Source organism: Chlorocebus sabaeus, chromosome 5, assembly GCF_047675955.1.
Source record: "Chlorocebus sabaeus isolate Y175 chromosome 5, mChlSab1.0.hap1, whole genome shotgun sequence".
In the NCBI taxonomy this organism is placed as follows: Eukaryota; Metazoa; Chordata; class Mammalia; order Primates; family Cercopithecidae; genus Chlorocebus; species Chlorocebus sabaeus.
The window spans coordinates 28,491,285-28,503,983 of NC_132908.1; the positions used below are offsets into that span (position 1 = coordinate 28,491,285).

At 54.8% G+C, this 12,699-nt stretch overlaps 1 protein-coding gene across 3 annotated transcripts; it reads left to right on the forward strand.

Moving 5' to 3' along the window:
* The first annotated feature begins 3,186 nt into the window (after positions 1-3,186).
* On the forward strand, positions 3,187-8,967 carry TGFB1I1 (transforming growth factor beta 1 induced transcript 1). Of its 3 annotated transcripts, none has more exons than XM_007990794.3 (11): positions 3,187-3,278; positions 4,516-4,631; positions 4,757-4,809; positions 4,919-5,061; positions 5,236-5,323; positions 5,437-5,542; positions 5,650-5,844; positions 7,088-7,261; positions 7,546-7,627; positions 7,926-8,074; positions 8,333-8,967. In XM_007990794.3, the coding sequence occupies exons 1-11, from the start codon at positions 3,266-3,268 to the stop codon at positions 8,597-8,599; spliced, it is 1,386 nt and encodes a 461-aa protein (XP_007988985.3). In that variant the 5' UTR covers positions 3,187-3,265; the 3' UTR covers positions 8,600-8,967. The 3 variants fall into 3 exon arrangements, with proteins under 3 accessions (XP_007988985.3, XP_037845535.1, XP_037845536.1); XM_037989607.2 differs by having other exon boundaries at positions 3,248-3,300; XM_037989608.2 differs by lacking the exon at positions 3,187-3,278 and adding an exon at positions 3,431-3,525.
* The last annotated feature ends 3,732 nt before the right edge of the window (positions 8,968-12,699 follow it).

Consider the following 12,699-nt stretch of genomic DNA (forward strand, 5'->3'; position numbering starts at 1 on the left):
GGGATTACAGGTGCCACTATGCCCAGCTAACTTTGTATTTTTAGTAGATACAGGGTTTCACCATGTAGGCCATGCTGGTCTCGAACTCCTGATCTCAGGCGATCTGCCTGCCTTGACCTCCCAAAGTACTGGGATTACAGGCGTGAGCCACCACGCCCAGCCAGGCCCTATCTTCAAATATAGTCACACTGGGAGTTAAACTTTGATGTATAAAAGTGGGAGAGGCACAAACATTCAGTTCATAACATTCCCTTTCCCCCAACCCTAGGCAACCACTAATCTACATCTTATCTCTACAGATGACCTATTCTGGACATGTCATATAAATGGAATCATACAGTGCATGATTTTTCGTGTCTGGCTTCTTTCACATAGCATAATGTTTTCAAGGTTCATCCACAGCGTAGCATCTCATTTCTTCTTATTAGGAATAATACAGTTTCACTTTATGCATTGCTGTGGTTTGAACATGTGCCCCCAGAGTTCATGTGTTGGAAACTTAACCCCCAATGCAACTGTTGAGAGGTGGGAACTTCAAGAAGTGATTAGGTTATGTGGGCTCTTCCCTCATGAATGGATTAATGGCATTATTGCATGAGTAGGTTCGTTATCAAGGGAGTGGACAGTTGATAAATGGATGGGTTCTGCCCCCACCCCACCCCCTCTCTTGCAATGTCTTACTCTTCCGCTTTCTGCTGTGGGATGAGGCAGAAAGAAGGCCCTCACCAGATGCAGGGCCCTTGACCTTGGACTTCCCAGCCTCTAGAACAGAAAGAAAGAAATCTCTGTTCTTTATAAATTATCCAGCCTTAGGTATTCCATGATGCAGCACAAAGCAGACTAAGACATGGATATGCCACTTTTGTTTCTTCAGTCATCAGTTGACGGACATTTGGGTTGTTTCCACTCTGGGGCTACTATGAATAATGCTGCTATGAATACTCATGTACAAGTATTTTGTGGAATATGCTTTTATTTCTCTTGGTTACATATCTAGAAGGAAAATTGCTGGATCATATAACTCTATGTTTAAACATCTGAGGAACTGCCAGACTATTTTCCAAAGTTAGTGAATGATTTTACATTCCAACCAGCCATGTGTGAGGGTTCCAGTGTCTTCACATCCTCACAAAAACTTGTTAAATACCTCTTTTTTTCAGTTTTTTTTTTTTTTTTTTTTTTTTTTTTTTTGAGTCGGAGTCTCACTCTGTCACCCAGGCTGGAGTCCAGTGGCATGATCTCTGCTCACTGCAACCTCTGCCTCCCTCATTCAAGTGATTCTCCTGCCTCAGCCTTCCGAGTAGCTGAGATTATAGGTGCTTGCCACCATATCCAGCTAATTTTTATATTTTTAGTAGGACGGGGTTTCACCAAGTTAACCATGCTGGTCTCAAACTCCCGACCTCAGGTGATCCGCCTACCTCGGCCTCCCAAAGTGCTGGGAATATAGGCATGAACCACTGAGCCTGGCCTTTAAAATATTATCATTATTTGAGATGGAGTCTCGCTCTGTTGCCCAGGCTGGAGTGCAGTGGTGCAATCTCAGCTCACTGCAGCCTCCACCTGCCAGGATCAAGGGATTCTCCTGCCTCAGCCTCCCAAGTAGCTGGGACTACTGTAGCCTGCCGCCATGCCCAGCTAAGTTTTTGTGTGTTTTTAGTAGAGACTGTTTTCACCATGTTAGCCAGGCTGGTCTTGAACTCCTGACCTCAGGTGATCCACCCACCTTGGCCTTCCAAAGTGTTGAGATTACAGGCATGAGCCACCACTCCTGGCCTAATTACCTGTCTTTTTTATTATCGCCATCCTAATAGGTATGATGTGGCATCTCATTGTAGTTTTGATTTGCATTTCTCTGGGGACTAATGATGTTGAGGATATTTTCATGTAATTATTGGCTATTTATATAACGTATTGAACTGTCTATTCAGGTCATTTGCTCATTTTTTTTCTTTTTCTTTTTTATTCTTGAGACAGGGTCTCTGTCACCCAGGAGTTCAGTGGCACAGTCTCAGCTCATTGAAGCCTCCGCCTCCCGGCTTCAAGCAATTCTTGTGTCTCAGCCTCCCAAGTAGCTGGGATTACAGCCACCCGCCACCACGCATGGCTAATTTTGTATTTTTAGTAGACACGAGGTTTCATCACGTTGGCCAGGCTGGTCTCGAACTCCTGACCTCAACTGACCTGCTCGCCTTGGCCTCCCAAAGTGCTGGGATTATAGGTGTGAGCCACCATTCCCATCTGGCATTTTAAAAAGCTCCCCAGGTTGTTTGCTCCTGGGTTTAGACCCACAGTCCAGTGCCCAGATCTGTCCAAGAGAGTGGCTGCCGCACAGTTGTCTGTCCACAGCTACCTCTAGGGCCTCTTGTTTCCACCTCGTTTCTCAGGGTCTCAGTCCAGGGAAGCCTTGCTACTTTGTGGCTGGAGACTTTGTCTTGCTTTCTGCTCTGAGTTCATCAGTAACTTGGGAAAGGGCTGTTTGGGAGCAGGCCTGGGCCACCTCAGTGTTGAGGAAGGGCTTTGTCTTGTAGGCTGGCTGGGGGTTGGTTGCCTGCGAGTGTTTTCCCCGAATTTGCAAAGGGCTTGTGCCCAGGTTCGAGTTTACCTGTGTCTATGACCAAGTCTTGGAGGGAAGGTCCCAGTGTAGAGTCTGTGGGTGGGTTCACTGTGTCTGTCCCTGTCCTTGAGATTTCTTTGTGTCTAGTATGTATGCCTCTTGGGGCCTCTATTTAATCTGTCAGGGTCTCCGATGGGAAGGTCTCTGAACCTGAGGTCTGAACCTTAGAACATCTCTCCTGCTACCAATCCAAAAATTCCGTCTGGGACAAGTCTCCCAGGAACGGCATGGGTGGGAGGAAGGCTCTTGTCTAGGACTCAGGCTCTGGCTTTGCGGGGTGTCTGCTTGGGGGCCGCAGTCCGTGTCTGTAAGTCTCCCTAGGGAGCGGCTATGGGGCTTGGTCTGGAGAAGCCGCTTCTTTCTGGCACTGGCCTCCTGGGGCTCCCTGCAGCTGAGGCCAAGGCTGGGGTGTGGCCGCCTCCACGGCAGGCCGGCGGGCTGGGCTCGGGTGGGCCGGGGCGCTCCCTCCTTTCCACGCCCCTACCTCGGGTTCCCCCGTTCATTGCCCCCCCATCCCCATCCCAGCGGGTCCCGGCTTCCTTACATGGTCACGGCCGGGCTTCCAGCTCCCGGACGTCCCCCGCCCCCCGCCCCCACCGGACACGGCCCCCGCCCTGTTCGCCCCGCGCCACCCGCCCGAGCCCCGCCATGGAGGACCTGGGTGAGTGGGGCCGGATCCCCGGGTCCGTGGCCCCTCACCGCTGCCCAGATCTGCCTCCCCGCCGTCGCTCTCCCGCATCTCCCTATCCCTGTCTTCTTGCTTCTGCTTTTCGCCTCTGCCCGCTCCTCCTTCCAACTCCACGTCCCCCTTCCTGCCTCTCCCTTCCTGCCTTTCCCGGGCCGGCCGCTCCCTCCCTTCTTCCCTCGCTCCGCTCCTCCATCCCAGGCTGCAGCGGTTGGAACGCGAGGTGCGGCGCCCGCGGGCGCCCGGGCGCGGGGCTCTGGGGAGGGAGGGGTTAAAGGGGCCTCGGCCCGGGGACTGGGAAAGTAGAGGGCACGGGAAAGTCTGGCACCAAGTTTTGGAGAAAAAAAGAGGGCCTGCCTGCGCCAGGGTTTTGGGAGAGGAGGAGTTAAGGGCTCCTGAGCACGGTGAGGGTCGGGTCCTTGGAGCAAGGAAGAGAATAGTAGCTCAGGAGTGCCTAGGCGCCCGTGAAGGCTTCAGGGTTTCACGGGGGTGCTCAGAGACGAAGACTGAGGGCAGGACTTCTGGGTTCTGGAAGTGAAGGGGCTCAAAGGACCCGGATCTCGGTATGCAGGGATGGAGAGTGGTGTCTTGTCCGGAAAGGGGGACCCAGGTATCTCGTCCTCCCTGCGGAGCCTGGGGCTGGAAGGCTGGAAGGCTGTACGTTCCACGGGAGAGAGGGGCTTCCGGCCCCCGGCGATAGAGGGCGCTGCTCGGTAGGGGTAACTGACGGGGTACCGCAGAAAAGCAGCCAATCAGAAGACAGGTCCCAGTGAAGCGCCAGTGAGGAGCGCAGGGCGGGACTCAGGGGCTGGGAGTGGCCAGGCTGGGCGGGGCCTGTGTAGGTAGGGGGAGGAGTTAAGGAGCGTGGAAGAGAGAGCGTCCAATGAGAAAGCTGGGGGCCAGGCACTGGGCCAATGGAGCAGTTTGGAGGGGAGCCAAATTTGGCTTGGTTGAAGAGCCCATTTTGACTGCATCAGAGAAGATGGGGAGAATAAAATAATCAGGAGGCTGGGTTTGTGCTTGGCTCCCAGCGTGAGCAATCCAGTCATAAATATTCCTTGCTACCCTTTGAGCAGTGCTCTGCCTGGCTCTGGCCCTTTGATCTCTGCTCTTAATACTGGCTTCTGTCCTTCTCCAGTACTACCCACTGGGAACCTTATCTTCCGATCTAACCGTGACCCCTGTCTCTCTCCTTGATGGCCTCTTCCTGCAGATGCCCTGCTCTCTGACCTGGAGACTACCACCTCGCACATGCCAAGGTCAGGGGCTCCCAAAGAGCGCCCTGCAGAGCCTCTCACCCCTCCCCCATCCTATGGCCACCAGCCACAGGTGAGATCGGATGCTGGGGCCTGGGGCAGCCACTAGGGCCAGGCTCGGCCTAGTCTATGGGGATCTCAGCCTGAGTGGGGCAGAGTGCAGGCCTGTCATCCCACCTGTGCGTCTCCGCTCTGTAGACAGGGTCTGGGGAGTCTTCAGGAGCCTCGGGGGACAAGGACCATCTGTACAGGTGAGGGGCCTGGCAACCAGGGCATAGGGGGCCAACTGAGGCTCATCCGTACAGGTGAGGAGGCTTGGATTCCCCACCCCTGAACCCAGGCTCCCACTCTGCTTCCCAGCACGGTATGCAAGCCTCGGTCCCCAAAGCCTGCAGCCCCGGCGGCCCCTCCATTCTCCTCTTCCAGCGGTGTCTTGGGTACTGGGCTCTGTGAGCTAGATCGGTTGCTTCAGGAACTTAATGCCACCCAGTTCAACATCACAGGTACCAGGGTGACTGAGAGAGACCTTGATGGGATGGGGGCAGGGGAGGGAAGGGCAGGGCAGAGACTAAGAAGAATACACTTCCCAGAGTAGCAGTTAAAGGGACCTAAAGCCTCAAGTGGGAAGGTGCGTTGAGCACAGTCCTATATGCAGCTTCCTCCTCCCCTCTCTCCAGATGAAATCATGTCTCAGTTCCCATCTAGCAAGGTGGCTTCAGGAGAGCAGAAGGAGGACCAGTCTGAAGACAAGAAAAGACCCAGCCTGTGAGTTTGGCATTGTTGTCAGGGCTGAGAGGAGATGAGTCCTGGATGTTTGAGTCACTAGAGGGAGCATTGCTCTGGGAGGCTCTGAGATGACACAAGCATGTTCTTCACAGCCCTTCCAGCCCATCTCCTGGCCTCCCAAAGCCTTCTGCCACCTCGGCCACTCTGGAGCTTGATAGACTGATGGCCTCACTCTCTGACTTCCGCGTTCAAAACCATGTGAGTTGGGCAGTGGGCCAGTGTCCATTTGTGGCTCCCCAACCCCTTCTAGACAATTCCACATCTGCTGCCTTGCTGACTCAATTCTCATGTCCTCCCCGCTGCAGCTTCCAGCCTCTGGGCCAACCCAGCCACCTGTGGCAAGCTCCACAAACGAGGGCTCCCCGTCCCCACCGGAGCCGACTGGCAAGGGCAGCCTAGACACCATGCTGGGGCTGCTGCAGTCCGACCTCAGCCGCCGGGGTGTTCCCACTCAGGCCAAGGGCCTCTGTGGCTCCTGCAATAAACCTATTGCTGGGCAAGTAAGTGGAGCCTTGTGAGAAGGGAGGCAGAGACCTGTCACAGACCCATCTTTAGTGGGAGCTGGGCTTTATGCTGTTGCCTTTTAATAAGTTAATCTGGGAAGTGGGTATCATTGTTACTTATATTTTATGGATGAGGAAACTGAAGCTCTGAACCACACAGCAGGTTAGTGGTACGGTGAAAATTCCAACCATGTTACCATTTATTATGGTCCTACTGTGTGCCAGGCACTGTGCCAGCTCCTTTACAAACTCTCATCTCATCCAATCTTCACAAAACACTCAGTGGCTCCACCCACCATCTCTTACGCATCTACAAAGGCTCTCTCTTCCTCCATCAGAGTCTGGACTGGGTTCACTGGTCCTTGGCTTATTGACTGAGCAGATGTGATTGACAACAGCTGTGCCTAGGGGTTAACCTAGTGCCCCCTGCTAGATCAAGTACCTGACTCCTAGCCCAGAATTGCCCATCTCAGCAAAGGAGGGTGACATTGTGACTTTTGTGGATCATAGGCACTTTCATCTTCATGAATCCCTTTGTCCATTAAAATAGTTTTTTATGCCTGTGTTGGTGTAAAGATGGGTATGTTATTATTATATATTAAAGCATTTTCTTCTAGTTCATTTTTTATTCTGAATTTTAAAAAGCTGATTTTTCACTTCCTCCCTCTTATTTATTTTGGGACGAAGTCTCACTCTGTGACCCAGGCTGGAGTGCAGTGGTGCGATCGTAGCTCACTGCAGCCTCGACCTCCTGGGCTCAAGCAATCCTCCCACCTCAGCCTCCCGAGTAGCTGGGACTATAGGCGCCCGCCACCACGCCTGGCTAATTTTATTTATTTATTGTAGAGATGGGGTTTCACCATGATGCACAGGCTGGTCTCAAACTCTTGGGCTCAAGTAATCCTCCCACCTCAGCCTCCCAAATGCTAGGATTAGAGGCACGAGCCGCCCAGCCTGGTCTTAACTCTGATTTAAAAAGAAGTAAAACGTTTTTATGGGCCCCTAAATGTATTGTGGGCTCCAGGCTCTGTGCCTGCTGTGCCTCATGGATAGGTCAATCCTGGAGCACAGGTGGAAGATGGGAGCTGGATCTCCATCGCTTACAGGCTGCGTGATCTGGAACACTGGATTCTTTATTCTGATCGCTCAGAGAGGACTCGAAAAACGCCGCGTAAACCTTGCCTCGCTGGGCATGTGGCCGTCAGAGCCGCTCTGACCACGCCTCACCTCCCACTCGCAGGTGGTGACGGCTCTGGGCCGCGCCTGGCACCCCGAGCACTTCGTTTGCGGAGGCTGTTCCACCGCCCTGGGAGGCAGCAGCTTCTTCGAGAAGGATGGAGCCCCCTTCTGCCCCGAGTGCTACTTTGAGCGCTTCTCGCCAAGATGTGGCTTCTGCAACCAGCCCATCCGACACGTGAGCCCTGCCCGGCCGCACTGAGCCCGCCCTGTCTCACCCGGAGAGCTGTGGGACGGGCCTCCACCGCATAGGTCCCGCCCCACCCGCGCTACCCCACCCCTACGACTTGGCAATGTCCACGGCCCCTTGGACTCCACTCTTCCTTTCTGACTCCAACGTTCCCAGTTAGATCTTCTCCCCCTCCCCCCATGCATGCCTTAGCCCAGTCACCCGGGTTCCGTGCGGGAGAGGAAGGCGCGAAGGCACGGAGGCCGCGCTGAGTGTCCTCTCCCTCCTTGCAGAAAATGGTGACCGCCTTGGGCACGCACTGGCACCCAGAGCATTTCTGCTGCGTCAGTTGCGGGGAGCCCTTTGGAGATGAGGGTGAGAGTGAACTTGACTCCCACCTTAAAAGCTGCGGGTCCCCTCGACGTCTCGCCCCAGCCCCTCCGATCTCCGGAGTCCTCAGGGCCATGGTTTTCCTTCTGCTCTCTTCTAGCCCTGCCCTCTCCCACACAGACTCCGGACCCAAGCCCTCCCTCTCCGTCCCGCCCCAGACCCGGCTCCTCCTTCCCCAAGCCTCCTTTGGACTGCCCCTCCTCCCGCCCCAGATCTCAGGTCTTGTGGGTCCCCCGTCCCGCCCGCACCCTTTGCCTTCAGCCCACTCGGTTCCCTCTCCTAGGTTTTCACGAGCGCGAGGGCCGCCCCTACTGCCGCCGGGACTTCCTGCAGCTGTTCGCCCCGCGCTGCCAGGGCTGCCAGGGCCCCATCCTGGATAACTACATCTCGGCGCTTAGCGCGCTCTGGCACCCGGACTGTTTCGTCTGCAGGGTGCGCGCTGCGGGGCGGGGCGTTGGAGGGGCGGGTCAAGGGTGCAGGGCTGTGGGGCGGGGCCTTGGAGGGGCGGGTCACGGAAGGTGCTGCTAGGAGCCTCGGGTTGGGCGAGTTTTCCCGGCAGGGTCCCACTGGACGGGAGGCTTCGCGTCTACGGCGGGCTGCGAGGTCCCATGGCGTTATCCGCTAGTAACGCGCGTTGTCTGGCGGGGGCCGCTGACCTTTCTGTCCTCTTTCGCGGCCTCCCTTCCCCAGGAATGCTTCGCGCCCTTCTCGGGAGGCAGCTTTTTCGAGCACGAGGGCCGCCCGTTGTGCGAGAACCACTTCCACGCACGGCGCGGCTCGCTGTGCGCCACGTGTGGCCTCCCCGTTACTGGCCGCTGCGTGTCGGCCCTGGGCCGCCGCTTCCACCCGGATCACTTCACATGCACCTTCTGCCTGCGCCCGCTCACCAAGGGCTCCTTCCAGGAGCGCGCCGGCAAGCCCTACTGCCAGCCCTGCTTCCTGAAGCTCTTCGGCTGACAGCCCGCTCGGCTCGCCCTCTCCCCCGGAGGCCACGCCCTCCCGGTAAAGCGGGTCCTGCAGACCCAGAGGCCTCGCTTTCAGGGTGTGAGGCCCCACCCACTGGAGAGCCCCGCCCCTAAGGTACTCTGAGTCCTCAGGGGTCAAGTTCAGAAAAGGCCCAGCCAGACCTAAACCCACACGCCCACAAAGTGAATCGCACACAGACGAGGGCTCCCGTGCGAGCCTCCACTTGAGGGAGCCCCCTGACTGGGGGAGGGTCCTTGCAATTCCAGCGAATCGGAGGCCAGGCCAGGACATCCTTGCTCCCTGCACCCTCACTGTTCTGTACACTTTTTCTACCTACATAAACACACGCATTCCACGTCTCCCTCGTGCTGTCTCTGAATGCGCGCAGGAGCCTGGCCCTGACGCCCCGCCCCCGCATTGGCTCTGTCCCGGGCTGTCTCTAGGCCACTGCCCTGTGGCCGCAGCGGGACCTGCAGCCTCAGCCCTTGCAGATAGCCACTCCTGCACTTCCTGCTTCAAGTATCAGATGAGCCTGAGGCTGGAAAGGGTGGCGACCCGCGCAGGACTGTACAGATAGTGGCAGAACCAGGACAAGAGCTCCAACTGAGGCCCCACCGAATCTTCCCGCCCTCATTACTCCTTCTTCAGTTCTATATTTTGCTTTGTTTTCTTTTGTCCTAAGAGATGAGGTCACACTTTGCCGCCCAGGTTGGAGTACAGTGGTGCCATAGCTCACCGCAACCTCGAACTCCTGGGATCGAGGGATCCTCCCGCCTTGGCCTCCCAAAGGTGTGAGCCACTGTGCCCACCCTTCCCTTTATTCTTGAAATAAGCTCTTATGGTGGTTCATGTCACTTTGGGAGGCCAAGGCAGGTGAATCACTTGAGGCCAGGAGTTCGAGACCAGCCTGGCCAACATGGTGAAACCCCGTCTCTACTAAAAATACAAAAATTAGCTGGGTGTGGCACACGCCTGTAATCCCAGCTTCTGGGGAGACTGAGGCAGGAGAATCGATTGAACTCAGAAGGCAGAGGTTGCAGTGAGCAGAGATGGCGCCACTGCACTCCAGCCTGGGCAACAAAATGAGACTCCATCTCAAAAAAAAAAAGAAAGAAAGGAAGAAAGGAAGAAAGAAAGAGAAGGAAGAAAGGAAGGAAGGAGAAAGAAAAAAGAGAAAAGAAAGAAAGAGAAAGAGAAAAGAAAGGAAGGAGGGAGGGAGGGAGGGAGGGAAAGGAAGGAAGGAAAGAAAGGAACAAGCTTAATTTGCTCCCCTCCTGCACTGCCTTTGGTTCCTAGATTTTTTCCCCTATTAAAGGGCCTTGAGGGATGGAGCTCTACCCAGAGTGCCAGCTGTGCCCACCTTTTGGTTCTGGGCACTAAGGTACAGCTTCTGTCTTACTATTGACCCACAACATCTCAGATCACCTGAATGCTTCATGTAGAAAGGGTAAGCTGAGGCTCCCACCCCTAGGTGTCCCAGTCAAGGCAGAACAATCAGCGCATTCAGAGCCATTATTTACTATCCCTGCTGGCCCATCTGCCACCACCTGAGGCTTCTCCCAGCCTAGCCCTGTGCTGGGTGGTGCTGGGTCTAGAAATGAGTCAGGCTCACTGTCCTGGAGAGCCCCAGGCTGAGGAGGCGGATACTTGGACAGAGGATGACACTTGGTGTGGCCAGGGTGTGACTGAAGGAAGCACTGGGGGCTATAGAAGCCAGAAGGTGGCTTCTTAACCCAGACTGGGAGTCAAGGTATGCTTCCTGGAGTGACTGACACCCAGGACCTGAGCCAAGTCCCAGCAGAGCAGGGTGGGGCCAGGGGTTTTCAGGTATGGAGGATGGGGTCACGGGTTTCAGGTGTGAAGAAGTTCAGGTTCCATCTGAGTCCCTATGTCCCAGGGTGACCCCCTGGGTCCAGACGCTAGGGACCTCTGGTGTTGGAAGCGATAGGTCCTCAGAGTCCTTTCCAGCTCATCAGGAAGAGCTCGAAGCTGCAGGGAGCATGTATGGGCATGAGGAAAAGGTGAGGCGTCCTTGGCCCCAGGTCCCCAGATCTCTTCCCTTCTAAGGCTTCTCTCCCATGGTCTTCCCAGGTCTCCTGCTCTTTCCCTTCCATATATTCTCCCCGAAGAATGTCCCCCCCCACCCCAGCCTGTAACCACCTTCCTATCTTGAGGATGCCCAAATTGGCATTCATTCATTCATCAAATATTTATTGAGCACTCCTGTGCCAGGCTCTGGGGAGACAATGGGGAACCAAGCAGCTATGACTCTTGCTTTCAGGGAACCGAAGTCTAGTAGGGGAGACAGATGATAGCCAAGTACAAAGGTGACATGAGTAATGAAGGAGCGATGCCTTCCTGATCGCCTAGCTAAAGCCAGTGCTTCCCTGGTGTCCATGCCATGGCCCCTCCCTAGTTCCTTCCTAGCACGCAGTGCTCTTGCAAGTAGGAGTTTTTGTTTTTGTTTTGTTAAGACAGAGTCTCGCTCTGTCACCCAGGCTGGGGTGCAGTGGTGCCATCTGGGCTCACTGCAACTTCTGCCTCCTGAGGTTGAACCTCCGGGTTCAAGTGATTCTCTTGCCTCAGGCTCCTGAGTAGCTGGGATTACAGGCATGTGCCACCATGCCTGGCTTTTTTTTTTTTTTTTTTTTTTTTTTGAGACAGTTTCACTCTTGTTGCCCAGGCTGGAGTGCAACGGCATGATCTCAGCTCACTGCAACCTCTGCCTCCCGGATTCAAGTGATTCTCCTGCTTCAGCCTCCCGAGTAACTGGGATTACAGGCATGCACCATTACACCCGGCTAATTTTGTATTTTTAGTAGAGACGGGGTTTCACGATGTTGGCCAGCCTGGTCTCGAACTCCTGACCTCGGGTGATTCCCCTACCTCAGCCTCCCAAATTGCTGGGATTACAGGCATGAGCCACCGTGCCTTGTCCTTATTGTTTTTGGCTTCTATCTGATTCTGCAACCGGAACAGACGCTCCCGAGAGCAGGCAGTGCATTTGTTTTGCTGACCATTTTCTCCCTGGTGTCTAGAACAGGTCCAGTATGTAGCCAGTCTCCATATGTGTTTGTTAATGAAGGAAGGAACCAGGAAGGAAGGAGAGAGAGAGTACAAAGGACAAAATAGAGAACTAAGTTAGGGGAGGTGGGGAAGAGATTACTTTCACCAGGTAGTAAAATGTAAGGTCTCAGCTGAGAGCTGAACATGAAGGAGCCAGCCGTGCAAGGCGCCAAAGAGAGCATTCCCAGCAGACAGGAAGCAGGTGCAAAGGCCAGGGAGGAGGAGAGAGTCTGACGCCTTGGAAGAAAGAAAAGAAGGCCACTGTGGCTGAGTTGGAGCCAGCAATGGGGAAAGCAAGAGGGGGCGAGGCCAAAGAGGAAGGAGATGTCACATCATGAAGGCCTTTGACGGCCGTGGTGAAGGGACCTTATCTGAAGTGTCTGTAACACACACGTGTCCTCTGACACTTGGCACTGGATTTCTCTCAGACACTTTAAACTCATCAACCCCTGAAGCAGACACTGTGGGTGCCCCACCCATTTACCTGCATGGCCCACCTTGGAAGTCACATACAGTTTCCAGACACCCTGACTTGCAGCTCCTCCCGGAGTTTCTTGTCTGAGGCTGCTCTTGGGAGGAGGGAGTGTGTTCCGTGTTCTCAGCAGGCCTGAAGTGTGTGTGGGCATTTCTGCAGCTTTTAGCCAGTGACAGACACAAATCAGGAAATAAATACCCCAACCAGCTGACCCTCAAGGATCATTGCTATGGTGCGTTCTTCACAGTGTCTCAGAGTGTCCTTTTTGGGATCAGGCTCCAACTGCTCTTGGTGGTAACCTGATAAATGACACAGCCTTGTGCCAGATGCGGTGGCTCACACCTGTCTGTCATCCCAGCACTTTGGGAGGCTGAGGCAGTTTGGCTCAGGATTTTGAGACCAGCCTGGGCAACACAGTGAAACCCCATCTGTATAAAAAATACAAAAATTAGCCGAGTGTTGTGGCGTGCCTGTACTTCCAGCTATTCGGGAAACAGGTGGGAGGATCCCTTGAGCCCAGGAGGTCGAGGCTGCAGTGAGCTGTGATCAC